Source organism: Ictalurus punctatus, chromosome 12 (assembly GCF_001660625.3).
Source record: "Ictalurus punctatus breed USDA103 chromosome 12, Coco_2.0, whole genome shotgun sequence".
Taxonomy (NCBI): Eukaryota; Metazoa; Chordata; class Actinopteri; order Siluriformes; family Ictaluridae; genus Ictalurus; species Ictalurus punctatus.
This window is the reverse complement of record NC_030427.2, coordinates 4496299-4522505: the sequence shown is the minus strand read 5'-3', so window position 1 is coordinate 4522505 and position 26207 is coordinate 4496299. Positions and strand designations below refer to the sequence as shown.

The 26207-nt window shown below is 38.1% G+C and overlaps 2 protein-coding genes across 3 annotated transcripts in view; both read right to left on the bottom strand.

The window, feature by feature from the left end:
- The window catches only part of atg3 (autophagy related 3), a gene marked incomplete in the record, with an annotated part of 729311 nt that overhangs the window by 72878 nt on the left and 630226 nt on the right, over window positions 1–26207 (bottom strand).
- Window positions 1999–26139, bottom strand: pigu (phosphatidylinositol glycan anchor biosynthesis, class U). Of its 2 annotated transcripts, XM_017481090.3 has the most exons (12): window positions 25962–26139; window positions 25772–25836; window positions 19204–19263; window positions 18058–18120; window positions 14409–14518; window positions 14176–14276; window positions 12725–12822; window positions 12337–12491; window positions 11506–11649; window positions 8687–8811; window positions 8083–8225; window positions 1999–5070 (listed from the first exon to the last, which is right to left on the bottom strand). In XM_017481090.3, the coding sequence occupies exons 1-12, from the start codon at window positions 26089–26091 to the stop codon at window positions 4957–4959; spliced, it is 1308 nt and encodes a 435-aa protein (XP_017336579.1). In that variant the 5' UTR covers window positions 26092–26139; the 3' UTR covers window positions 1999–4956. The 2 variants fall into 2 exon arrangements, with proteins under 2 accessions (XP_017336579.1, XP_053540476.1); XM_053684501.1 differs by lacking the exons at window positions 25772–25836; window positions 25962–26139 and adding an exon at window positions 19621–19639.

Sequence of the window (26207 nt, the reverse complement as noted above, 5' to 3'; positions counted from 1 at the left end):
TTAGTTGTAGGCTACAGAGTGTTCCATTCTTTCAGCAGTCAGTTACAGGACTAACATCGGCTTTTCAAGGGGCTCAAAGATGACCACAGCAACATATTTTTATTTTACTCGTTTATTTATTTAAAGTTATATTGTGCCTTGTTGGTAGCCTGTGCCTGCTGGAATGAAGAAAAATGTTCAGTGTTAAATATTTTGAAATTGTAGTTTTTATAATTGATTTTTTTTCTTTGAAAAGCTACACAAAATAGTAAAAAGCACATTTTCACTATTTAATTTATGCAGTGGTGGAAAAAATGGTAAAATAAATGGAAAAAACGTGTTGGGGATTCGGCTTTCGGCCAAGTTTTTCATTATATTCGGTTTCGGCTTCGGCCAAGAATTTTCATTTCGGTGCATCCCTAGACCGTGGTATTACTGTGCTTGATTGGCCAGCTGACTCGTCTGACCCGAACCCCATAGAGAATCTATGAGAGACACGAGACCCGACAATACAGACGAGCTGAAGACCGCTATCAAAGCAACCTGGGCTTCCAGAACACCTCAGCAGTGCCACAGATTGATCGCCTCCATGCCACGGCACACTGATGCAGTAATTCCTGCAAAAGGATCCCTGACCAAGTAAATTAACTTACTTTTCAAAAGGTCGACATTTCAGTATTTCGAAGCACCACGTGATCTTTGCAGTGGACCCTTCTCCTTCTGAATGCTGACCCAGGAATAACTTCAAATTTGGATGAATTCAAAACAAAGCATTTTTATAAGATAACACCAATATGACATGACTCGGTACGTGCTGCACATGACTGACATTCTGGACAAAGCATTTTTCAGGCAAACACCATTTACAATAACAAAATATATAAAAATATTTAGCATAAAGCAGTCAAACTTGTTTTTATTATTCAACAGCATATAAATGAACACAAATGTATTAGTGATCTGTGTATTTGATACATTATCATTTTAATAAAGCTGCAGAAGTATGGGACAAGTTTGCCACTGTATTCAGAGAATGACCCACCTGTATTGCCAAGAGGACCAGCAGAGGATGCAAGTAGTGGCATCTTTAGTAAGTGCATGGGACCCTAGAGAGATGCCATCCGCTATGCTGTGGCAGGCTGTAACGGCTGTCTGGTGCACCTCGAATTGCATTTAGAAATGGACTGCTAGATTAGTCTTAGTTGTCAATTTGAGCTGAGGCGCCAGATGCCCTGAACTGGCTGTAGGATCCAAACCACACTGTCTATTTGGGTCAAAAGATCTGCTTAGGGAGGAAGCAACCGGGAGATTATAAATAATTACAGTGGAAAAAGTACTGAGAAATTATACTTAAGTGAAAGTACAGATGTGTCAAAATCTTACTCAGTTAAAAGTGGAAGTACCCAGCCTAAAATGTACTCAAGTGTTAGTAAAAAATAGTTCCTACCTGTAAATGTATTCAATGGAATACAGTAATGCCGTAATAGATACAGCAATAAAGTTTTCTTTAGTTTATCATTTATCTAAAACTTAAAAAAAAAAAAAAAAGCCATTTTGCCTGAAAACACGACGCAAGTTTTCTTGTCATATACACAACTAATCCTACACAGCTTGCTAATAAGTTCATCAGAATAAAACTTGTAAATAATTAACATTATGAGATTCTTTGCAAACTTCAGCAAATTGAAACATTTTAGTGAGGTAGAGCCAGGGGCTCATCCTTAAGTTCAACACAGCAGTGTTGTGCTTTATGGATCTTCAGATGCACATGGGATAGCTATAGCATTAACTATACTGCGTAGCACGAACAGGTCATTGGAGATGATGAACTGCCATGATTCTTAGTCTAGACAATTATATCTACATTTAAACTACTTTAAACTGAAATGTAAATAAAACGTGCAGGATCTCATTCTACTGACATATGCCATACAGTCATAGGTGAGATGAGAGAAGAAACCAAGATTTATAATGAAAACATTGAGTAAAAAAGAATAAAAAAACAACAACTTTCAAATGTATTTAAGAGTACAAATATTCAGTTTTATTGATACTGAAAGTATAAATACCCCCCCACCCCCCGGCAAAGTACACAAAGTAGAGAAACCAAGTATAATTATTTGCATTTTCCACTCCAGGCCATTAGGAATGGCATTCTACTACAGTCACAGACAGGACAAATCAAGTTATTAAAGAACTATTATTTATTTGCATGTTATGTTTTCATGTATATCAGAAACTTTCCCTCTGCATCCCACATGGGCCAAACTCCCATTTACATTTTTTTGGGTTCTCCCCCTTAAAATACGCTGTAACAATGGAAACAGTATACTAGTTCACAAAACATATGGGCAAATATTATAGCATATGTTCTGTTAATCACTGTAGATGAATCTTGAGGAAAGTTTGGGATGCTGCGACAGCCTTAGCATCTGTTCTAGGAGAACAGCTTTAGAGGAAACACTGAAAGGAGAGGCTGTATTTGTTTGAATGATGAGTTTAGAAACGGCTATCCTCAGCCAAGTCTGTCAAAATCAATGACCAATTAATCCAACTAAAAACTATATATACTCCAGTTTCCTAACAATGAAGAGGTGGCATTGCATTACTCACAATAGATTAAGATTAGTGTGCTTTGTTGGTAACTGAACCAGGATGACTAACTTTGCCATATTAGGCCTGAGCAGGAGACTTTGAAGGTCGTAATCTTAGACACATACAGGTGCCACCTATGGTGAGGAACACCACTAGTGGTGGTAAAGTCCACTGCATTGAACCTGCTGGAATGATTCAACCACAAGTTCCATGAGTAAATAGCCCTTTAACTGATTTCATGCTGTGGACTTAAATTAACCTCAAAACAAAACACTATGGAATATTTAGGGCTGCAACTAACGATTCTTCTCATAATCGATTAGTTGGCTGATTATTTTTCCGATTAATCGGATGGGGGGCTTTCAGTACCATTTTCTCGTTTATTTAAAATAAAATCCACAAACTGAGTGTTACAAACATAAACTTCAGACTAAAACTTTACACAACTGTTTGTCCAGTTAAAGACTGAAAAGAACCCAATACACACACCAGAATATACATTATTCATTAAGCACTGTAGTTTAATTCTGTGCTTTTATGCATCTATAAAAAGTAATACATAAATACTTATATATAATATAAACTAATATATAATAGTATTTATGCATTACTTTTTAAGGATGCAAAAAAAAAAAAAAAAAAAAAAAAAAAAAAAGGCAGCACTGAATTAAATTACAGTCCTAAATTAGTAATAAAAACTCCCTTTCACTGCACCTTAAGGTTTCTGTTATTCGCTGCCTTTAGGCATATTGTTTTACTTTTGATCATAGTGTTTTAATTAGACATTACAGATCTTACTTCCACTCCCACCGCGAGTGAGGAGCAATGCAGCCTCATTACTAACAAATCACTTCTGTTAAAAAAAACAAAAACACGACAGAATTTACGCTGCAAGCACGCAAATACACCATATAATGACAATAAACTGAAATTAAACTAAACCTTTTATGCAACTTGTACCAGTTTCCCCAACCCTTTACACACAGTGGAGCATTTTGGATACAAACATAAAAGTTTGTGCTTGTGCATCACTGTCGTGCTTCCGTGCTACATCAACCCTGCTGTATAAAGTTTGATCTTCAGGGTGTTTAATATAAAATGCCTTAAAGGACTTGGTTCGCACACTTTCTTCCTCGGTCACTTGACGATTACGCCTCCGTCTAATAGTGACTGTGGTCATGTGAAAGGTAATGTTGACAAACAGTAATCTGAAGAAAGTCATTGTCGGTGACTCTGGGTGTCTGCTAAAGCTAGCGGCGTTGCATTGTGTGTGCGTATGACGTCATGCGCCACTGACTAGTTAGCAGCTTATAGTTCCAGTTATTAAAAAACTAATGTGTCCCATTTTAGACAATACTGCTTTTCTATAACTCATACACTAGACCAGTGGTTCTCAACCTTTTGTGAGCTCTGGACCCCTAGCATATTTCAAACAATCCACAACAATCATAGGCTATATATTTAACAGTAATTTCTATACATTACTTTATTTTATTAATATTTAACATTAAAAATATTAACATTAGACATTTCAATTTGACATTTTATTGTTGGTGCGACATTTAATTTGACTCTCTGAATTATCTTTTGTTTATTTTACAAATCAATAACACACTTGAACTTGTCGATCACTCATAGGTTTTTGCAAATTATCATTCCATTTGTAAATAAATATAAAATAAATCCATCAATGAAATCAGCTAATGTGATATTTGTGAAATCACGTGAATAACCAAATTGATTAATTTTAAAATATCTCATCTGAATATGTTTTGATACATTTCACCAAAAAAAAAAAAAAAAAAAATTATATGAACATTTTAAAAACTTTCCTACGAACCCCCTGCAATTACACCACTGACCACTAGGGGTCCACAGACCCACGGTTGAGAAATACTGCGCTAGACGGTAGAGTACACAGTGCACGGTGTAAGTGTACAGTACGTCATTTGGGACACTACTTTAGTATTTACTCTCCGAAGTGTGTTTTCAGAACAGAAGTAACATAGTGAGTAAATGTACCCCATTGTGCACAGACCAACTAATCAATAATGAGATTCGTTCACAACGGTTTTCATAATCGATTATTATCGATTAGTTGTTGCAGCTCTAATGGATTTAGAGTTTGAGAGAATTGCCAGCATCATAGTTCACTGGGTCACCTACACCTACTGAACAAAACTGGTAGCTCACTTGTAGTACACGGTTTCATTATTATTTTCATGGAGTACATGGAGGGATTTTCCAGATTAATCATAAACAAATTTTTTATTTGAAAATGAAAGTTGGGTAGAGGAAAAGAAAGAAAAAAGTTAAAAATAAAAATAAAAAAAAGGTCAGGGAAGAGTGGAGGAAGAGGTAACCATGCTGCCATTTTAGAGGTTATTTTAACACCAGTGTGGCCTCACTGCCATCCTTTCTCTGTGGGTACAGCCCCTGGCTCAGGTGATGTTCCCGACGCAGATATGCGTAGAAGTAGTCCGACATGAGTAGGATCTAACACACACACACACACACACACACACACACACACACACACAGACACACACAGACACACACAGACACACACAGACACACACAGACACACACAGACACACACAGACACACACAGACACACACAGACACACACAGACACACACACATATTATAGTGAAATGAATAACTTATTTAATATTTTTTGTGCACCATGATGTCTTTTTCTGTGACGAACAGGTCATGTGTATGCCTGCAGCAGGGGACAAGGCAGACATTGTGCAGTTAAAGGGCTCTCAGCAATATTTGCAGGTCAAAGTGAATCTATAGTCAGTAAAGACATACCAGGTGCATAGATATTTGGACACTGACAAAGTTATTGTTATTTTAGCTGTCTACCACAGTATATTGTGTTGAAATAAAAGAACTAAATTTAGTTCATTTATGGAGAATATTATGACTTCATTCAAACTCATGTGAAATAAAATCTATGAATGTACGTTCGACTTGGCCCACATATACATATACGATATCTCACAAAAGTGAGTACACCCCTCACAAGTTTGTAAATATGTGATGATATCTTTTCATGTGACAACACTGAAGAAATGACACTGTGCTACAATGTAAAGTAGTGAGTGTACAGCTTGTGTAACAGTGTAAATTTGCTGTCCCCTCAAAATAACTCAACACATAGCCATTAATGTCTAAACCGCTGGCAACAGAAGTGAGTACACCCCTAAGTGAAAATGTCCAAACTGGGTCCAAAGTGTCAATATTTTGTGTGGCCACCATTATTTTCCAGCACTGCCTTAATCCTCTTGGGCATGGAGTTCACCAGAGCTTCACAGGTTCCACTGGAGTCCTCTTCCACTCCTCCATGATGACATCACGGAGCTGGTGGATGTTAGAGACCGTGTGCTCCTCCACCTACCGTTTGAGGATGCCCCACAGATGCTCAATAGGGTTTAGGTCTGGAGACATGCTTGACCAGTCCATCACCTTCACCCTGCTTCTTTAGCAAGGTAGTGGTCGTCTTGGAGGTGTGTTTGGGGTCGTTATCATGCTGGAATACTGCCCTGCGGCAGCATGTGCTCTGCTTCAGTATGTCACAGTACATGTTGGCATTCATGGTTCCCTCAATGAGCTGTAGCTCCCCAGTGCCGGCAGCACTCATGCAGCCCCAGACCATGACACTCCCACCACCATGCTTGACTGTAGGCAAGACACACTTGTCTTTGTACTCCTCACCTGGTTGCCGCCACACACGCTTGACACCATCTGACCCAAATAAGTTTATCTTGGTCTCATCAGACCACAGGACATGGTTTCAGTAATCCATGTCCTTAGTCTGCTTGTCTTCAGCAAACTGTTTGCGGCTTTCTTGTGCATCATCTTTAGAAGAGGCTTCGTTCTGGGACGACAGCCATGCACACCAATTTGATGCAGTGTGCGTCATATGGTCTGAGCACTGACAGGCTGACCCCCCCACCCCTTCAACCTCTGCAGCAATGCTGGCAGCACTCATACGTCTATTTCCCAAAGACAACCTCTGGATATGACGTTGAGCACGTGCACTCAACTTCTTTGGTGGACCATGGCGAGGCCTCTTCTGAGTGGAACCTGTCCTGTTAAATGGCTGTATGGTCTTGGCCACCGTGCTGCAGCTCAGTGTCAGGGTCTTGGCAATCTTCTTATAGCCTAGGCCATCTTTATGTAGAGCAACAATTCTTTTTTTCAGATCCTCAGAGAGTTCTTTGCCATGAGGTGCCATGTTGAACTTCCAGTGACCAGTATGAGTGAGTGTGAGAGCGATGACACCAAATTTAACACACCTGCTCCCCATTCACACCTGAGACCTTGGAACACTAACAAGTCACATGACAGCGGGGAGGGAAAATGGCTAATTGGGCCCAATTTGGACATTTTCACTTAGGGGTGTACTCACTTTTGTTGCCAGCGGTTTAGACATTAATGGCTGTGTGTTGAGTTATTTTGAGGGGACAGCAAATTTACACTGTTACACAAGCTGTACACTCACTACTTTACATTGTAGCACAGTGACATTTCTTCAGTGTTGTCACATCAAAAGATATAATCAAATATTTACACAAATGTGAGGGGTGCATTCACTTTTGTGAGATACTGTACATGTGGTTTATTGGAATTTGATAATAGGAAATAATAATGAATAATCTTTTGCAGTATTCCAGATTCATATGTTGAATGGCTCATCCGATGTTAATATTATAAATAAATAAATAAATAGATAGATAGATAAATAAATAAATAAATAAATAAATAAAAGACTTCTCGTTTGGCATATTATTGAGTGATATCTTTTTCTACTGTACTTATTTTCTACTCTTACAAGGCATTATTTATTTATTTATTTTTTACTGGTGGTCAAAGGGCACTTTATTATGCATAATGAATTTTCTTAGCCTGTTATTTACTGGCAAAACTTGGTTGCCTCTGGCACAAGATTAAGACTTGGCCATAGATGGGTTTTAAACAAAGATAACGACCCAAACATACACTGCAATCAACACAGAAATGCTTGTGGGAACATCTGAGTTTCGCAGTGACCGCGGTCTACATGTTTGAACCCATTTGAAAACCAATGGCCTGACTTGAAATCAGTTTAAATGCACAAATCTAAGGAGATAAGAAAGAAATATTCTGCATGGAGGAGCGAATCATCTACAAGCATCTCTTACTGTGTTACACATTGCAGAATCAGCTTTAATGCTGTTATTCGCTCCAGCAGTGGCTATTGGTTGTGTGGTTGCTGATAATGTTACATCCTGTTTTAAAATTGCATTACCAATTTAAACTTATTACTTATTTTAAACAAAAATATGCTTTAAATTAAATTATGCAGCATCCCTATATATTAAACAGTATTTGAGCAGTGGGCAACTCAGTTATTTAATTGAGCTGGCACTGCCAGCATTTGTTTCCATTTGTTGCATGTTTAAAAATCACATTATTCTTGATCAATATAAATGAAAAGGAAGCATGAAATCTGCTTACCTGTCCAACATTGAACAGCAGTGTGATGGCATAGTAGAAGTTTGAGTTGGCACTGCCAGCATAGATCCAGAGATGCCAGAGCACAGGGAAGAGGACTGAGCATGCCAACAAAATGCAGGAAACCAGGAAGATGTTCCTCAGAACTTGAGAAAAAAGAAAAATCTTCCAGTTTACAACGGATGAAACACTTTAGCTCATAAAGACTTTTTTTTCTGTACATGTCAAAAAACGAACTTGTTTCATAGTACCGATTCCAAGGTTCTCTGTGTAACTCACTGCTCCTGAACCAACTGTTCAGCCACAAAGGCTAAATCTGACAGAATTAACAGTAATGCTAGATTTCATTTAATATGAACAAGATCATGCTAAGTGTTTTTACTTGTAGTTAGCCACGTCACAATGAGAGAATGTAAATACTATATCCAGAAGTACGTAAAAAGAATCAATTATAATTATAACCCTAGTTCCAAAATGCAAATGCAGTGCTTTACACTACAACTATAATGGCCAGGAAAGGAAACGGCTCTCTCTCCTGTAGGCTCGCAGAATCTAGTAATCCTTTTAAATTCAGCCAAATACTAATTCCTCGTACACCACTACTCACATCTGTAAAGGTAGCTCCAGGCAGGCAGGAAGGCCATATAGAGTGCTATATCTCCTACAGTTGGGTATGATTTAAAAATTGAGATGATGGCAATCTGCATGAAGATGAGAAATACTGGATGCTCCCTGATCCAAATAAAGAAAACAGAGACAGGAAACAGGGTAAGAATACAAATAATACCCCCGTTCATTAACCCGTAAATCCATACATGTTTCACCAATCATTATTACATGTCTATAAATATAGTTTTATAGCTATTACACATCTATAGATATAGTAAATATCTAACGCGGATTTAAACTGCCCCAATAGTATAAAACTGTCCTAATATTTTATTAACAATGACAAAATAATAAAATACAGCATATTTTCTTATATTATTTTTGTCATTAAACCGATGCAAAAAATATATATATATATATATATATATATATATATATATATATATATATATATATATATATATATATATATATATATATATATATACATACACACATACACACACACCGTTAAAATTACACACTTAACTAATTCACACGCTAAAATAATGAAAGTATTGTAGCATTTTCATTCAAACATTTCAGTCCCCATAAAATTAAAATATCATTACAATATTTAATATTATCGTAATTAGAGTCATTTTAACATGTATAATTTTCATGGCTAAAAACGTATATTATTAAAAAAAAAAAAAAAAGTATATTATGACAGACAAATTTAGCACCTTCTCCGCTTCCCGCGGTAAACTCAGCATCTGGCTCATACTCGGGATCTGGATCATTGGATACATTACTCTCAATAGGCTACTCTCCTGTTAGTAATCATCAAAATCAATATTTTGTTCACTGACAGCTTCATCATCAGATCCAAAATCAAACGACACTAGTATCTGATGAGAAACTTGTTCTGCAGTAAATCGCTGAACCAGGTCAAATTTTGCAACGTTTCTTTTATGTCTGAGGTGATTATGATTGACACATTACATCATCATTGTTTACCAAACATTCCCACCTTGAGGAATAAACACAAGTTAATAAACGCAAGTATCAGCACTTCTTAATACCATATTCAATAAGATTTAAGACCTGAGCGTCACTTCAGTTGTGCTACACGATACATCAGCTATAATGGGTGGTGTTTATGCATATACATCCATTCCTAGGTTTAAGTAAACTACAACAGGGTAAACTTCTATAGAGATAGACAGGAGACCGGAGCAAATATCCTTTTTGCATTACCATTTGCAAAAAAAAAAAAATCCAGTATTTCCTTCCCAAGAGAGCAAAAAAAAGAATATAGAGAGATGAATTACATCAGTCAGAAGAGAAAACGATGTCAAATTTACCATCACTCATCACAGCTGTGCTAGAAATCTCCTCGCAGCAGTAGTTTTTTTTTGTAATTTAATGCCAGGGTAATGTAACAAGTAGTGCTATAAATATACAGAAAATTTTGTAAGGAAGAAAATATATATTTAAAAAAAACATTTAAAAAAAAAACCTATTACTGCACTGAATAATAATAATAATAATTACATTTTTATTTGGGGTACAAGAAGTAATAAAACAGTCATATATTTCTGACTTCCTTCACTTTTATGCGTTAGACCTTGTGGCTTTTATTTTGGTGGAAACCTCCAGGGAGACCTCCTTTTTAAATTCACTTCTCATTACCAATCAGGTGAGATGCTGTCAACCTCTGCCCACAAAAATGTTTGAGATGACGCTACCGTAAAACCAAAGTGAATCTGGCGTGTGTTGTGTCTAAATGCACGTTATGAGTGACTCAAACTCGCAGCACAGCGGAGAGGAAGTTTGTGCGGAGCGGCGTTTACTGTGAACCGGGCCGCTCTGAAACACTGACGAGCCACACACGGTCTGAGTGCAACACAGTCACGCGGGTTTACCATTTCAAACGAACCAGTCCAAATCAAATCGGAATCTTCTTCACGATGTCGAGCGGTTGCATTTTTAAGACATTTGGAACGTGAATTTAAGACATTTTAATGCTGATTAAGGCCTTATTTTTACATTAAGGAATTTAAGACTTTTGAAGGACCCACGGACAGCCTGAAAAGGGAATGACACTTATTAAGCCGTGAGAGATTCAATATTGCAGAAAAAATATACTTACACTATTACATACCATGGGTCAGAAGTAACCCTATGAACTTTTTACAATACATTAATTATAAAAAAAAAAAAAAAGATATTATTTGACAATTTTATTTTATTGTTCTTGTTATATTGTTGATAATAAATAGATTGAGGAATACTAAGAAGGTGGAGGTCTAATGTGAATTAACGAGGGTACTGAATGATGTCCCGGGTCGCTAACGACCCGGTGTATGTGTTTAAGGGTTTCTCCAAAAAAAAAAAAAAAAAAAAAAAAAAAAAAAAAAAAAAAAAAAAACTATCTTCAGAGGTGAAAACCAGAGCTACTACTTTAAATCACCAATCAATTACATTTTCCATTTCTCCAAAAAAAAATTTGTAAACCACACCCTTCTTTATTATTGTCACTCACGTTCATGAAGTGAGATATAAGCGGTCATGAATGGTCACTACCTATATACAGTACTACTGTCCACTGTGGTTCTTCAAAATGTAAATAATCTTTTGATATGTGGATGGTTTTTCCACTCTTATGCCTAGAACAATAATGGGGTTTTGGCAAATAATTCTTCCTTTTAAAATCCTTTACTTCAAAAACCATTCCCTCAAGGCTGAATCCAACATCCAAAAAAATCATCGAGATGCATAACAAAAACAAAACAGGTTTAATTATGACTCTAATCAAAGAATATCAAGTCTTACTTGAGTTTGATAGAAAGAGGGATGGTGTACAAAAAGATGTTAATCTGGAAGACGCAGATGAAGAAGAAACGAAAATGTTCAAACATCTCAGCGAAGAAATACCAGAAGAGGCCAATATTTGGAGTGAGATCTGGTACCGAGAGACTATGGAACACACAAACACAAAATTACATGCCACATATCTGAAAGGAAATTCTCTTATATCGTGTGCTCTCTTATATTATGAACTGCTATCAAATACCTAGGATGAATGTATACATTTAATTACCTCTTTGAATAAGCTGATCACCTGCCATCTTTATTATAGTAGACTTATTTTGTAGTATGACCCTGTGTGTTTTGTCTAAATCTGTCTGGCCCCTGCACCAGTAGAAACTGTCCACGCACTGCCGTTATCAATGTGTATAAACACCTCTGCTCTGCATGAATAAAGTGGGATGCCTGTGTGAGCATGCATGTGTGTTCTCATTTTAGACCCCCCCAGGCCTGAGCACTCCACGGTAAACCACACTTTCTAGCTCATAGCAGCACAGAACTAAGAGTAAAGTTAATAGAAGTAATTGTAGAACAGGCTGAAAGGGCTGACGGAGGTCTGCAAGACATAATAATTATATTCCTGAGATACATGGAAATCTAACAAGATCCACAAATATTTACTCCATCACAAGAATATTGTATATATCATCACTGTTCACTACACTTAAGGCTAGACACAAAATGCATTTCTATTTAATATGAAGAAATTTTTATTTTTAAAAAAAAATAAATTTATCTGGCTTTATTATAATTTGATATTCTATTCTAGGGAAATCCTCCCACATGTATACTGACATGAATCCGTAGACTGAAGGAATAAAGTCCCAAGATCCAAGTAAAAAGAAGGAGAGGCAGACAATCACAACAAGACTTCCCACAAACATGAAGGCGTATTGCAGGGTGAAGAACCAGAAACTACTCCTGCATGGGTTGACTGGAATATACAACCTCTGTCACAGAGAGAGAGAGAGAGAGAGAGAGAGAGAGAGAGAGAGAGAGAGAGAGAGAGAGATTACATTGAGAAAGTTTAAATTGTGACAGATCAGACATTCCCTCTAAAGCACAGCTTTTTGTTGTTGGACGACTTCAGATTGACTGTAGCACATTTCAGTGATTTCCTGTTGAAGACACAAAAAACAAATATAATACATTTTTTATTTGGTGTTTTGGTATGAAGCATCACCTGTAGCAGGAAAAGAAGGGCAGGAGCAAACAATGTGAGAGGATAGATGCTCTGATAGGTTGCCAAGGACAGGAATATTGCACTCAACAAGGCACTTCCTGAAAAATACACACAAAAAATGTAATCAAAGAGGTCATAAGTAATAAGAGACAGGTACAGTGTGCAGGATTAAATCCCATTCAAAGAAATTCTACTTCATACATTTAATACAAAACTTTGGACTGGATGGACATCTTGTCTACAACTTAAGAGCTGATAGGAATGCATCACTTTTTCTCCACTCTTGTCAGAAATCTGAGGCGATCATGGGAGCAGACTCACCATAACTGGACACACCCACCCAGACAGATCAGCCATGACATTTAAACCACTTACAGGTGAAGTGAATAACACTGAATATCTCGTTACAGTGGCACCTGTCAAGGGGTGGGATAGATCACACAGCAAGTGAACAGTCAGTTCTTGAAGTTGATGTGTTGCAAGCAGGAAAAATGGGCAAGCGTAAGGATCTGAGATTTGACAAGGGCCAAATTGTGATGGCTAGATGACTGGGCCAGAGAATCTTCAAAATGGCAGGTCTTGTGGTGTGTCCCTGGTTCGCAGTGGTTAGTACCTACCAAAAGTGGTCATCGACAACTGACTGATCGAATATTATATCCCACCCCTAATATAATATATGCGTAATATATCCCACCCCTTAGCAGGTGGCGCTGTAACAAGAGAATGGATGTTATTCACGTCACCTGTCCATGGTTTTAATGTTATAGCTGATCAGCGTATATTTGGTATAGATTAAGATTATAGATACAGATTAACTTCTATCCTCTGAATAATTTGGTCTTTCAGCTCTCTTTGAGCAATACTTTTCATGGAGTTTTATGGGCTTCATTAAATGCAAATAACCTGTGGCATGCACACACTTTGCAACTGATGGGCATTTATCAACATATGCTTGTGAGTATGGAGAGAAATCAGCATTACCAAAACATCTGTAAATCTGTCAGAAATTATTAGTCTGGTTTGGCCTATGAAACATTTACACATAACTGTACTGAGAAATTATAATTCTAATCACTGTGTTTAATAATTTAGTCTTTTTCTTTCTTTTTTTTTAACAGATTCTACAAGTTTAATGTGAGTTGAATTGCCATCCAGGGTTCTACCCGCTGTGTGTACAGACAAAATAGGAATAAAGAAATGTAAATATGAGACAAAAGCTAGGACTGTAAAATATTTGAAAAATATATCACAATTTTTGAACAATAAATTTAAACATGCTATCAGATGTTTGGTACTTCAGTGTCCCGTTTCAGCTAAATATTTTCTGAATAGATATTGAAAGCAAAATAAGAAAAATTAAGCAAAACTCAACTTTCAAATTTAATGTAATAACTACACTGAACCTACTGACATTTCTTCTTTTATGATGCATGCAGATGAAATCTGTTTACCTTTTAGTGTGCAGAGGATGAAGACTGCAATAATGGCATTGTTTAGACCACAGGTAGACTTTGCCACACAGGATAGGATACTGAAGGGGTTCAATAGGTAACTGGATGCCCAAGGAATTTGAGAATAAAGCAAATGTCACTGAAAACTGTGTAATATACGAGGACTTGATGGCAACTTTTTTTTCTCCAGTCTGGTATACTGGTAAACACAAATAAGAAAAGTCAAGACTCACAACATAGCCACTTTGAGAGGAATGTAGAACATCTCTTTGGGTGAGCGCATGAGCTCCAGACAGTCATGTGGATACCTGTCTGCCTCCAAAGCATACTTCTGTTTTCTGAACTAGAACAAATTTGGAAATAGCAGAAAGTCCAAAGATGTTTATATAAAAATAAACACAGTTCTTTTTAGTACTGTTGCTCCGTTCCTTCCACTACACTCGCAATGGCATCTGCAAGAGCTCCTGAGCTTGAATGATGTTCATCAGATATGTAAGAATACTTGCAAAGCTGCAACTAGCAAGCTGGAAAAAGGCTTCAAATTGTATACTCTCATACATAGACAATTATGCAAGTAAGAAAATACATATTAACAGAAACAACAATCAAGCAAATATTGTATCTAATTTTAGCTCACACAGACTTGAGTAAAGTTGCCTCAGACCTTTGGCAATAAACACCCGCTTGTTAAAAATAACCAAAACTGAACAGTCTAGAGTGAAAATTGGCACCCACTCAGTTCACCGTCAGTGCACACAGTTCACCGTCAGTGCACACAGTTCACCGTCAGTGCACACAGTTCACCGCCAGTGCACACAGTTCAACACAGTTCACCGCCGGTGCACTCAGTTCAGCGTCGGTGCACTCAGTTCAGCGTCGGTGCACTCAGTTCAGCGTCGGTGCACTCAGTTCAGTGTAAAACAGCTTGTGCTATTGCCAACAGGGTGTCTTCAGCTGAAACTGGATACTACCCATGATATTGGACCGATACATTAAATTATGATGTGTGGTTTTCTTTGACAACTCATGTCAGGCTGTCTATTTTTTTTTCCATGATAACCCATATGTGATAAAGGTAAATATTCCTAATAAATGTTAACCATGTAAGCATGTAAAAGTGCTATTATGTTTACTAACTGAACAATAGGAAGAACTGAATAATAAGAATACAGCACAATGGACAATGTGTACAGTATTTACAGATCCTCTTTTGCTATCTGGACTGGAAAGCTATGAAAGACTCACAATTATATTTTGAAGAGAGGGAGAAAGCAACGCTCAGAATATGTCGTCTGAAAATGTTCTGTCTTAAACACTTCACAGTGCACACTCATTGAGATGTGCCATTAGAGAAAGCTGGTAAGTCACTGTCTCACTGAACTGATGAATGTAAACAATGTTGCTGGAAACACAGGATCCACACATTTCAAAACTGAAACGCATTATACGATATTTGATATTGACAATTTACCAACTAGTGCTGGTCAGATACTGAAGCTTCACAAAATATAGCTGATTTTACATTGGAAGGGTGTCCAATTTCTCATACAGATCAAGCTTTCTTCATTATTTGTTGGCTTTTATTTCAACGATCCAACAAAGCTGTGCTCCACCAACCACAGTTAACTCAGAACTCAGCCGCAGGGATTGTTTACTTTCACGCATTTCTGACCATATAACACCTATTCCTATTCAACTGCATCAGCTTCCTGTTCATTATAGTGTCCATTATAAGATTTTGTTGCTTACTTATAAAGCTCTTCATATTTGGATCCTCTTTATTTATTAGACCTTCTTCACCTTTACATTCCCCCCACGTTCTTTAAGATCATCTTCTGCGCACTTATTATCTGCTCCTAATTTAAAATTAAATTATTTTGGTGCCAAGGCTTTTAGTTGTGCAGCGCCACAATTATGGAACTCTATCACTGTTGATCACTCCATCACTGTATATCTGCCAGTTGGAGTCAATTTCCCAGTTTAAAACTCAGATTAAAACTTCTGTTTAGAATAGCTTTTACTTATTTTTCTTATTCCTTCATCTGTATATTTGATGTATTGTACGTTTGTATTTTATTCATATGTTTTCATGCACATTATTATTATTATTATTATTATTATTATTATTATTATTATTATTAGAGTAGCTAAAACGTGGAGAAGAAAAGGTGCAACAGACTTAAGAAAAATAAAATGTGAGATTACTAGGAACCCATTAGCCACCAGTGCCACCATATTTCAGAACTGCAACCTTCCAGGAGTGTCTAGAAATACAAGGTATCAGGTGCTCAGAGACAGGGGTGGCTTTAGTGATTTGGGGGGGACCTAGGCAAAATGTAGGAATGGGACCCTCATTTCAGTGTTTTAAGATCGATATTTAAATTTTCAGCATACACTATTTAACATTAATAGCAATAATCACGGTTGAACTGGGACCAGAAAGTGGCCCTGGACTTTCTGGCCTTGAGCGGACCCCCACACCCGGCCCACAACACACTACATCATAACACACCAGCTCATTGATGGTTAGACCAATTATTAACACTACTTACTAGCATAAAAATATAACACAATATAGAACATGAACGCTATTTAAACATTTATTTGAAGTAGCAATGAACAGATATGAAGTCATATTTGTAAAATAGGCAGAATTCTGCACCTCCACTCATTGTCAGACAGTGTTTGATAACTAAAATCTCCCCATTCTCTATTTTTGCCAGAAAGAGCCAGAGGAGGATGTCCTCCAGGAGAGTTTTTAATAAAAAAAAAAATTAAAAAAATAAATAATTTTTAAACTACACTGTGGTATCGAATTTGGTATGGAGTATCATGTACTTTTTCCGTGGTATCAGTACCAACTACTAGATTTTTGGTATCGTGACATCCCTACCAATTACAGCCATTTATTTTACAGGCAAGCTAATCAAACAGCTGATGGGATATTTCTTTGTACTGTCAACTTGAGATGGTAGTTACAACCATAGACTCGGATAAGCAAGTTGCAAACCATCGATAAGGTAAACCTCAAATAATAAATTAATAAATAAATGAAATATAGACTTTTTTGCTAGGGAGTAATTCTTGTGGATGTTAACAATAGTGATCGCAGATAGAGAAAAGATATAACTAATGTAGCCTATTTTACAACTAAAGAAATTGTTCACCTAGCTACATAGATATTCATGTACCAAATTAAGTTATGTTAGCCAGCAAAGCTAGCTAGTCAACAGTACATAAACACACCTTGACTGAACTAACGATAGTATATAACATGGCTTGGAAGCTAAACAAAGTTAAACGGTGTTCACACAATGTCTTTTTCTGATGAAAACCATTGGTCAAAATGCAGTTGAGAGCATCCCAGAAAAAGCTCAGGAAAACACGGAATGCTCTGTAGAATTATTATGTAAAACAGGTGCTGACAGCGTTAAAAAATTATTAAACAAATGTTAAAAATAAATAAATAAATAAATAAATAAATAAATAAATAAATAAATAAAGGAATTCTCTGTCCATCTCTTATGTCCCTTTGGTTGCATTTTCAAAATAACTACATATGTATTTCAACATGTTTATTCCAAGGTAATCCACATATATTTTCATTGAATCTCAAACATGTTATGTTATGTTTGTGAAATGAATAGACTTTTGACTATAAATACAATAAGTATTGCCAGTTTGCTTTCACAAATATGGTAAGGATAATGTCCTATGTTAAGGATATATATAGATCTTATAATTTCCTCAGAACAAACACCCCCCCACCAAATCACCACCAACCCACGGAACCCAGAACTTAATCCCTCTGAAAACCTAGGGGAAACCCTGGAGTTCATATGGAATGACCCAGGTATACCATTAAACCCTTTTTATACTCACCACATTTTTGTTGTAGCTCTCCACTGACAGATAGAGAGCCACCGCTGTGATTCCATCTGCTATCTGGTAACAAAAATATAACAACCACAATAACTACATAATTCGGACAATTCAGACTTCCTCTTCAGGATCTATAACGGTTACAACATGGTGCACTTTGCACATAGAATGACTTGAATACCTCATTATACAGTTTTGATACATTACATGATGTGTAAACTGAGCACATGTTTGTATGTTTGTAACAGTAGCTCTATAAGCACTGCCTAACCACCAAGCCCTCAACATAAAGCATTTCCTATAAAATACCACTGTCATTTGCTGTCTGAGGCTGAAACCTTCTCGTCAAGTTCCCACTGGGTCAGCACTGGTTCTGAGCGACAGGAAACCCTGGTGGCTTTCGGGTGTTCATAAATCCAGAGTTACATGCTTAACTACCATTAAATTTCACCCCTCCTAACTGCCAGAGGTGGTGTTGGTGCTGAACACCTGAATAACCTATACCAAACTGTCATGAGAAATCAACTCACCCTACAACTGACTGGAAGGTGCTTGGATAGGATTGCTGGACTCACATTGGGAGGGGCAATTTTAACCTTGTGGCAGCTGGAGAAGGTGCATGGTGATGCCCAGGTAGCTGCAGCGCTATAATAGCACGTCACGGTAGGTCTGGGCTTCTAGTCCATTTGACTTGTGACCCAGTGAGCAAATCTCTGCTTAGACAGGGATGTATGCTGTGTCCTAGGACCATGACAGATAATTATTGCCCGAGTCGTGTGGGTAATGTGAGGGATGAAGTTGCCTAGCTACTTTCAAAAACCCCACTATTAGCCTATGAGGTGTCGTCAACTCAGCCGTGGTGAGCCAAAATGGACAGCATATAGATTACCAGTGTAAGCGTGGACTAGCCACTGTCCAGCAGTCCCTGCATGTGTTAGAGCAGGGAAAACACTAAAATGTGCATAACATTGGGTATTCCACGACCAGGTTTGGGAACCTCAAGGCAGACCTGAATTCAACTATGGTACTAAGTATGATGCTTTTCTTGCCGCACTTCAATAGTTTAGAGTTTATTCATCTATTTATTTCAAGCATGATATAAAAGAATATAAGAATATATATTTTTAGCAAGCTCAAAGTACTTACCATAAATACAATCTCTGCATAGTCCACCACAAAATGAAAGAGGTATATGATAAGGGGTGTCTGAAAGAGGGAAAAAAAGAAAGAAAAAAACCCATTGTCATTTACTGGTAATGGTCAATCCACAGTGTGATACGAGACCTTTCATGAACTGATCTGTTGACAGTGAAGCGAGAGACCATAACCAGCCTTTCCTCTTATCATTAAATTAGACATTTAACATTTTTGCTAGTGATATTCATGGAGAACACTAAAAAGCAGTTGATTTTTACACAATTAACTTTTAATGTTTTAAAAGTGAGAACTTTACATTGTATTTTTCATTATACCTTTTCAGGAAAATAATTAATGCTGTCAGAAGTTAATATAATAAAGTTAACATCACATCCAGAGAAGTTTATCCTCACAAAATATCCATACATGCTATCCAGAGAAGATACAAGTTATCCAGAGAAGATGGCTACTTAAACATCTTAATGTCACGATTCCCCTTGAAGCAGCGTGCTCTAAGCGCGAATGTGCGAGCACCTGCTTTTCCGTTGTTGACCGTAATGACATCTGGACACGTGTGTTTTGTTTCTGTTTCTGTCATGTCTCCTCCCTGTTCTGTCATTGGCTGGGATTTCACGTGGGTCTGTATTGCTCTCAGCTGCTAGCGGTTTAGACGCTGATCATGTCCACATATATACCGCGCGCCTCCCAGCACACAACGCGGGAGATTATCATAGAGTTAGTTCAGTTCGTATTGTAGTCATAGTCACGGTCCATGGTTAGAGTTAGTTCGTGCTGGATTATCCGCTCCCAGTTCCTCGTCATAGTTCGTTTCTTGTTTTGTTTATCGACCCTGTTTTCCGTGACCACGACCTAGATTCCTGCCTTGCCCCGTGTATGCCTGTTTGCCAATCGCCTGACCTCTTGCATGTTTATGGATTACGTTTTGGATCACGTTTTGAATTTGTCTGCCTGTCTCTCTTTCAAATAAACAACTGTTCATCCTGCACTTGCATCCGTCCTATCTCCGCTCCGTCACGATACGTGACACTTAAACATAAGTTAAATATATATTGCAAAATCATTAAATAAAATTACTTAGTCGTACTAGTCGCCTGGTAGTCATGTTAACATTTATTTATTCATTTTTAACATTATTTTATTATTTTTTAATCAACATTGTATTTTGTTTATATCTGTGTGCACGGCAAAATGGGTGTGTATGTAGGTCCTTAAACTTTTGGAAAGCAGGTGATTTGATGCTGCTCTCTAATTGGCTTGCTTCAGATTGCCCTCGGGGCACAGCTCACTGCGCCCCAAACACTCCCACTTTTGCTGTTATCGAATCAATATTCGTTCTCAACTCCTCTCCCACTCAGCAGCGCGTCAGTTGACCGGTGCTGCAAGAGATTGTTAATAAAGTAGAATTAAGTGCAACATTTCTTCCAGATGAAAGAAAATTCGTTTTGATCTTTACCAAAAACATTTTTTTTTAATAATTCATAAGGCTTTCAAATTTAGAAAAAAAAAAAGGATAAAGGAGCTTGGACCAGATTGACCCAACTTTCAAATTCAGCATCTGTCAAGTGATCGCGGACGGATTACACCCATTACATAGCTTACACCCAGGGTTTCTCCAGCACTTTATGGCAAATGGATTTGGCTATCCTGATGTGATGCAGGTCATGAATTTGATCGTTTTCCTTGTTTGAAGTCCTGATACCGAAACATTGTGGACAACGACGGGAGTACTTAAAACATCTTTCTGAAAAATGCTAACGCCATGAAAGTAACTGCAGCCATCTTGACAATGCTATCAGGCTCCAGTTTTTTGGGACGCTTAGCATTGCTAAAATGCTAGATGAAGGCTACAGGACTGCCATTAGAAGTTAAGTTCAAAGTTTATTTTCAAGTAGTGCTACTGGCCATTGTGAAGGCAGCATTACAGTGGGGGTTTTTTTTTATTACTGATAATAAACCCACATTAAACTCAAATTCACTGATTCATGGTATCATATTGCATGCTTTAACAGTTGAATTTTCCATTTTTAGCTAAGCAGTGATGCTGCGCTGTTTTGTGACCTGTTAAATGGCTATTTAACAATTACATTCAGTCCCACATTATTAACGGTTTGATTTTCAGTTTGTTTGTGCCCTCCCCAAAATTTTCAGCACCAGTCGCCACTGCATACATGCAGCTAAACTCATATACATATGACTTAAAAGTGGGAGTTATCATTAGGTACTCTTGTGAAGCTGTAGGTTTGAATGATTGAGGTCATCACTCTGCTACAAATAATCTGTCTTGTAAACAGTTCGGTCTGTTTAGCAGTAAAAGTCTCAATTATTTGTCTTGTTGGTAACTAAAAGACAAGAAAAAGCTAGATAATTCAATTGCATATGATAAGAAAATGAACTATATCAGTACTACTCAATTTATACAATATTTTAACTAATTATAAGCAACTTAACGCTAGAAACCTTTACTGGAATATCTAGTTAAGCTTGTGCATCTCAAAGTGTGGTCTGTTGTCATAGAGGTCTGATAGGGTCAGCCAGTGGGATTGTATTAAGTAGAAAGTATGCTTCACTTTTTACGCGTACGCTAGGACGCAAATTTCGTCATCAACAGAGTATGCGTACATTGTACGCGCGCCGGACGATTTTTCGAACCGTGCCTACTTTGTACGCGCAGGTCGCACATGCGCATTTAATTCTTTTGCACTATTTAGTTATTCCATTTAGTTGTGGCAACAGTGACCCGGGGTCATTGATTCTCAACGTAGAAAAAACGGAATAAATGGAAGAGACGGAAATGAGCACAGGTTAGAAAGTACCCACATTTGTAGAATTCTAGCCTTAAGGAGCATAAGGATTTTTAAATGGGCGAGAGATTTGCCAAGCATTTTTTTTTGTGTTCTTCTGATTCTTCTCGTTGTCGTCCTTCACACCAAAAGACCTGCTTTACTGCTCTGGACTGACTCTAGGCCAGGAGGGGTGGTGCAACTTCTCATAATACGTCGACTGTCTGTGTATGCGTACATGCCAAAAAGAGCACACTTTGAAAGGCTATGCGTACGATTGTGCGCGCACACACTGGCGTACGCGTAAAAAAAACAAGTATACCAGAGGCTTTAAGGGGCCAAGCACCGACAGTGCGTAGGAGGCAACAGTGCCAAGGTGTGCAGGCACCCTATTGTTATTCTACGGATTTTGCTTATTATTATTCTAGCTAGAGTGTCTATGGCAGCCCAGAGAACCGTGTAATAAAAGTTGTGAAGTTTGGCACACATCTTCAGCACACATTCAGCTACAAATACACTAAATCTGGGCCCCGAGCTCCCAAACTTCTAGCACCACCAACAGGTCAAAATTTGGGTGCCATGTGTCCCTAGATTCCTTGGATCATGCAGAGTTCAATGAACCCTACGACCCAATCACCTAATGAGATTTTCAGCTATCTTTAATTTTGTTAAAAGCTGTTTTTTTTGCAACTCTAACTAATTTTGTCAAAGTTCCACCAAATTTGGCTCATAACATCTTCAGACCAAGCCGCACAAAAGTTATCGAATGGAATTTTAATTTTAGAAACCAGGATCCTACGTCATATCTCTGTAATGCATTTGCATATCAGCACCAAACATAAGTATATTCAGGACCATACCCTGAATGTACCCAAGACGTTTCGCTCCGGCGCCACCTAGTAGTGAAATCCTGGGGCAGTGGAGGCGTGGCGGTTAAGGCTCTGGGTTACTGATCGGAAGGTCAGGGGTTCAGGCCCCAGCACTGCCAACTGCCACTGTTAGGCCCTTGAGCAAGGCCCTTAACCCTCTGTGCTCCAGGGGCGTCGTATCGTGGCTGACCCTGTGCTCTGACCCCAAGTCCCTGACAGGCTGGGGTATGCGAAGAAAACAATTTCACTGTGCTCTACTGTATATGTGACCAATAAAGACTCATTATATAACTTTGTACGTGAACTCAGTATGTCTCAGGAGTCCCAGATTAGTCTTGTGATTGTGCCCCCTAGCTGCCATTGTGTGTGCGAGGCCCTATAAATGCTGCTTGCAGCTTTTATTCTTCATCTTTGTCTTCTTCTGGCTAGGGTGTCTATGGCAGCCCATAGAACCATCTGGTAAAAAGATTTGAAATTTGACACACTGATTGGAGAGTATCTAAGGAACATTCCGACGAAATTTGGGTCAAGTGCTGACAATGCTCTAGCGCCACCATCACATCAAATTTGTAAGAATGTTTATGGTCATTACTTTTGAACTGTATCCAAAATTTAAAAGCCAGGCCTGGATTCCCTGGATTCACACACACACACATATACGTGTGTGTGTTTACCAAAAAATGTTTTTTTTAAAAATAATACACAAAAGAGAGGGAGAGCGCGAGAGAGAGGAGAGTCCTACAAATTTAGCACCACGCACTTAAGATTTTTTTTTATTAATTTGCATAATATGCTAAAACAATTTTTAGCACACTAGTCCTAAGATTTATTGGCCACAAATTTGGTGTCAAACTATTCAGCAGAATGTGAACCTCAATTTTTAAAAACAACAATAAAAAAACCACCTCAATCAATTCTAACACAGGGTCTCACTGTTGAAAAGAATCGATCAGGAGGGGTACAAAACCTTATATGTACCATGGAACACCATGAAGGCCATCACCAAGAAGTGGAGAAAATGGAGCGCCACAGGGACATTACCTAGAACCATCCCTCCAAAATTGACAAAATTACAAGACAGAAACTTACAAGGGAGGCTGCCAAGAGCAACCAACCGCAACATTAAAGGAGCTGTAGGAACATCTGACAAGTACTGATTACTCTGCATGTGACCACAGTCTCTCATATTCTTTACATGCCCGGGCTGTGATGTAGGGTGGCTAAACAGAAACCCTTTCTCACAAAAAATAATAAATCCAAGCTTAACTAAATCACCGCAAGCCATGTGGTAAAATGTGTTATAGTCTGATGAAACCAATTCAAAAAGGTATAATAATTCCATAATTCCAATAGGTATGTTTGGATAAAAAAAAAAAAACATAACCAAAAGAACACCATACCCGCAGTACAGCAGCATGGTGGTGGTATCATTATATTTTAGGGCGGCTTTTCTTCAGACATAACTGGGGCTTTTATCAAAGTGGAGGGAATCATGAATAGCTACAAATACCAGTCAATTTTACTGCAAAACCTTCAAGTGTCTGCTAGTAAGCTGAAGATGAAAAGGAATTTCACCGTCCAGCATGACAATGAACTAAAGCATAGATCCAAATCAACAGAGGAGTGGCTTAACCAGGCTTAAATAGGCCCCAGTTCTCCGATGACTCTGTGGTGATGGGGTGTTCGAGACGGGCAGGAGTTGGAGTACGGGGAACTGCTGGATAACTTAGAGTGGTGCAGCAGGAATCATCTGCTCCTAAACATAAACAAGACTAATATGATGGTGGTGAATTTTAGAAGGACCAATCCCATAAACATGATGGGTGAGGAGGTTGGAATTGTCGAGCACTACAAATTCTTGGGTGTCTATTTGAACAACAGACTTTCCTGGAAGACCAATACTGACGCTGTGTACAAGAAGGGGATGAGCAGGCTCTATTTTCCGTGGAATCTCAGATCTTTCAATGTGTGCACCAAGATGCTGGAGATCTTCATCCAGTTTGTATGCTGTGGTCTGCTGCAGGAGCAGCAACAGCGCCAGAGATTCCAGCATGATAAACTCATTCGCAAGGCCAAAATCAATCATCGGACAAATCCTGGAGGCTTTTGAGTCAGTGAGTAGGAGGTCGCTGAACAAACTGCCCTCCATCATGGACAATTCCATCTCACTCCCTTCATGATACACTACAAAGACAGCAGAGCTCCTTTTCAACTCATTCAGCACTGCCGCATAAAGAACGTCTTAGGAAATCATTCCTATTTTTCACTATAACACTGTACAGCTCATCTCTGTGTGATAGGTGAACACAATACTGCACCACAATCTGTACATACTGTTTGTCAAACATATATCGTACGTATTAATTCACTGCCACTATTGCACACCTGTTCTTATCGTTCTTTGTTTCTTTTATTAATTACCGTTACTCTTTTTGATGTTGTATATATCTTTAACTAATATTCAGTTGGTGTGCTTTCATTTTGTAGATCTGCAATTCTGCTTGTAATTTTATTGTTATTCTTTATGCTACTGAAACACAATTTCCCTCACGGCATCAAGAAAGTATATCTATAATCTATCGTGCTCCTATTCTCTTTATGATGACGTGTCGAATAAAGTTAGTTTACAAAACGCTGTAATACTGAGAAGACAACAGACCCCATGAGATCATTAAGATTAAGATCATTACAGCTTCAGTCTGTTCACCAGGTGTGATGCACAAGCATCATACTCATCTGTCCAGAAGTCCTTCTTTAGCAAGTTGTTTATAATGACATTTCTGACCACAGCATTTCTGTTTTGTTTTATTTTAAGTCGAAACTGTTGCTTTAATGTCAGGTGTTCACACAGCACCATGATTTGACAGGATGTAGCAGTACCACAGAGATATATTACCATATACTCACTTCATGAAATACATCCCCGGAATATGGCGAGACCCCCAGATCCAGCAAGGCAAGACCCTCCACCACTGCAAGGACATAAATATTATTTTAAAAACATTGTACACACTTACAGCGACTCGTTGACATTTTTGTTGGCTGTGTTGGTCAAATTAGAGAAGCAATTTAACTGACTACTGAAACCGCAACATACCTCTTTTCCACGAATTCAGAGGGGACACAACTTCAACCCTTTCAGAAATCAGTGTAGCCAAACTAGACCGAAATAACACCGCTCTTATTGACACTGCTAAAATCAACACTAGTGTTAAGGGAGCCGCCATTTTTAGTTGGCAGGAACCACCGTCCACCCTTTCACGCAATGCACCATGGGAAAGCGAGTCTGTATACCGCTGCACTACGCTTATTCATTACCTAAGTGAAACTTACAGCAGACTAC

Bases quoted from the DNA above. Each gene is read 5' to 3' on its own strand.
- pigu (XM_017481090.3), bottom strand. From the start codon at position 26,091: ATGGCGGCTCCCTTAACACTAGTGTTGATTTTAGCAGTGTCAATAAGA. The intron at 25,837-25,961 runs GTATGTTGCGGT...ATGTCCTTGCAG, and splicing joins TCTGAATTCGTGGAAAAGAG to TGGTGGAGGGTCTTGCCTTG. The intron at 5,071-8,082 runs GTAAGCAGATTT...TGTGTGTGTTAG, and splicing joins TGCTGTTCAATGTTGGACAG to ATCCTACTCATGTCGGACTA.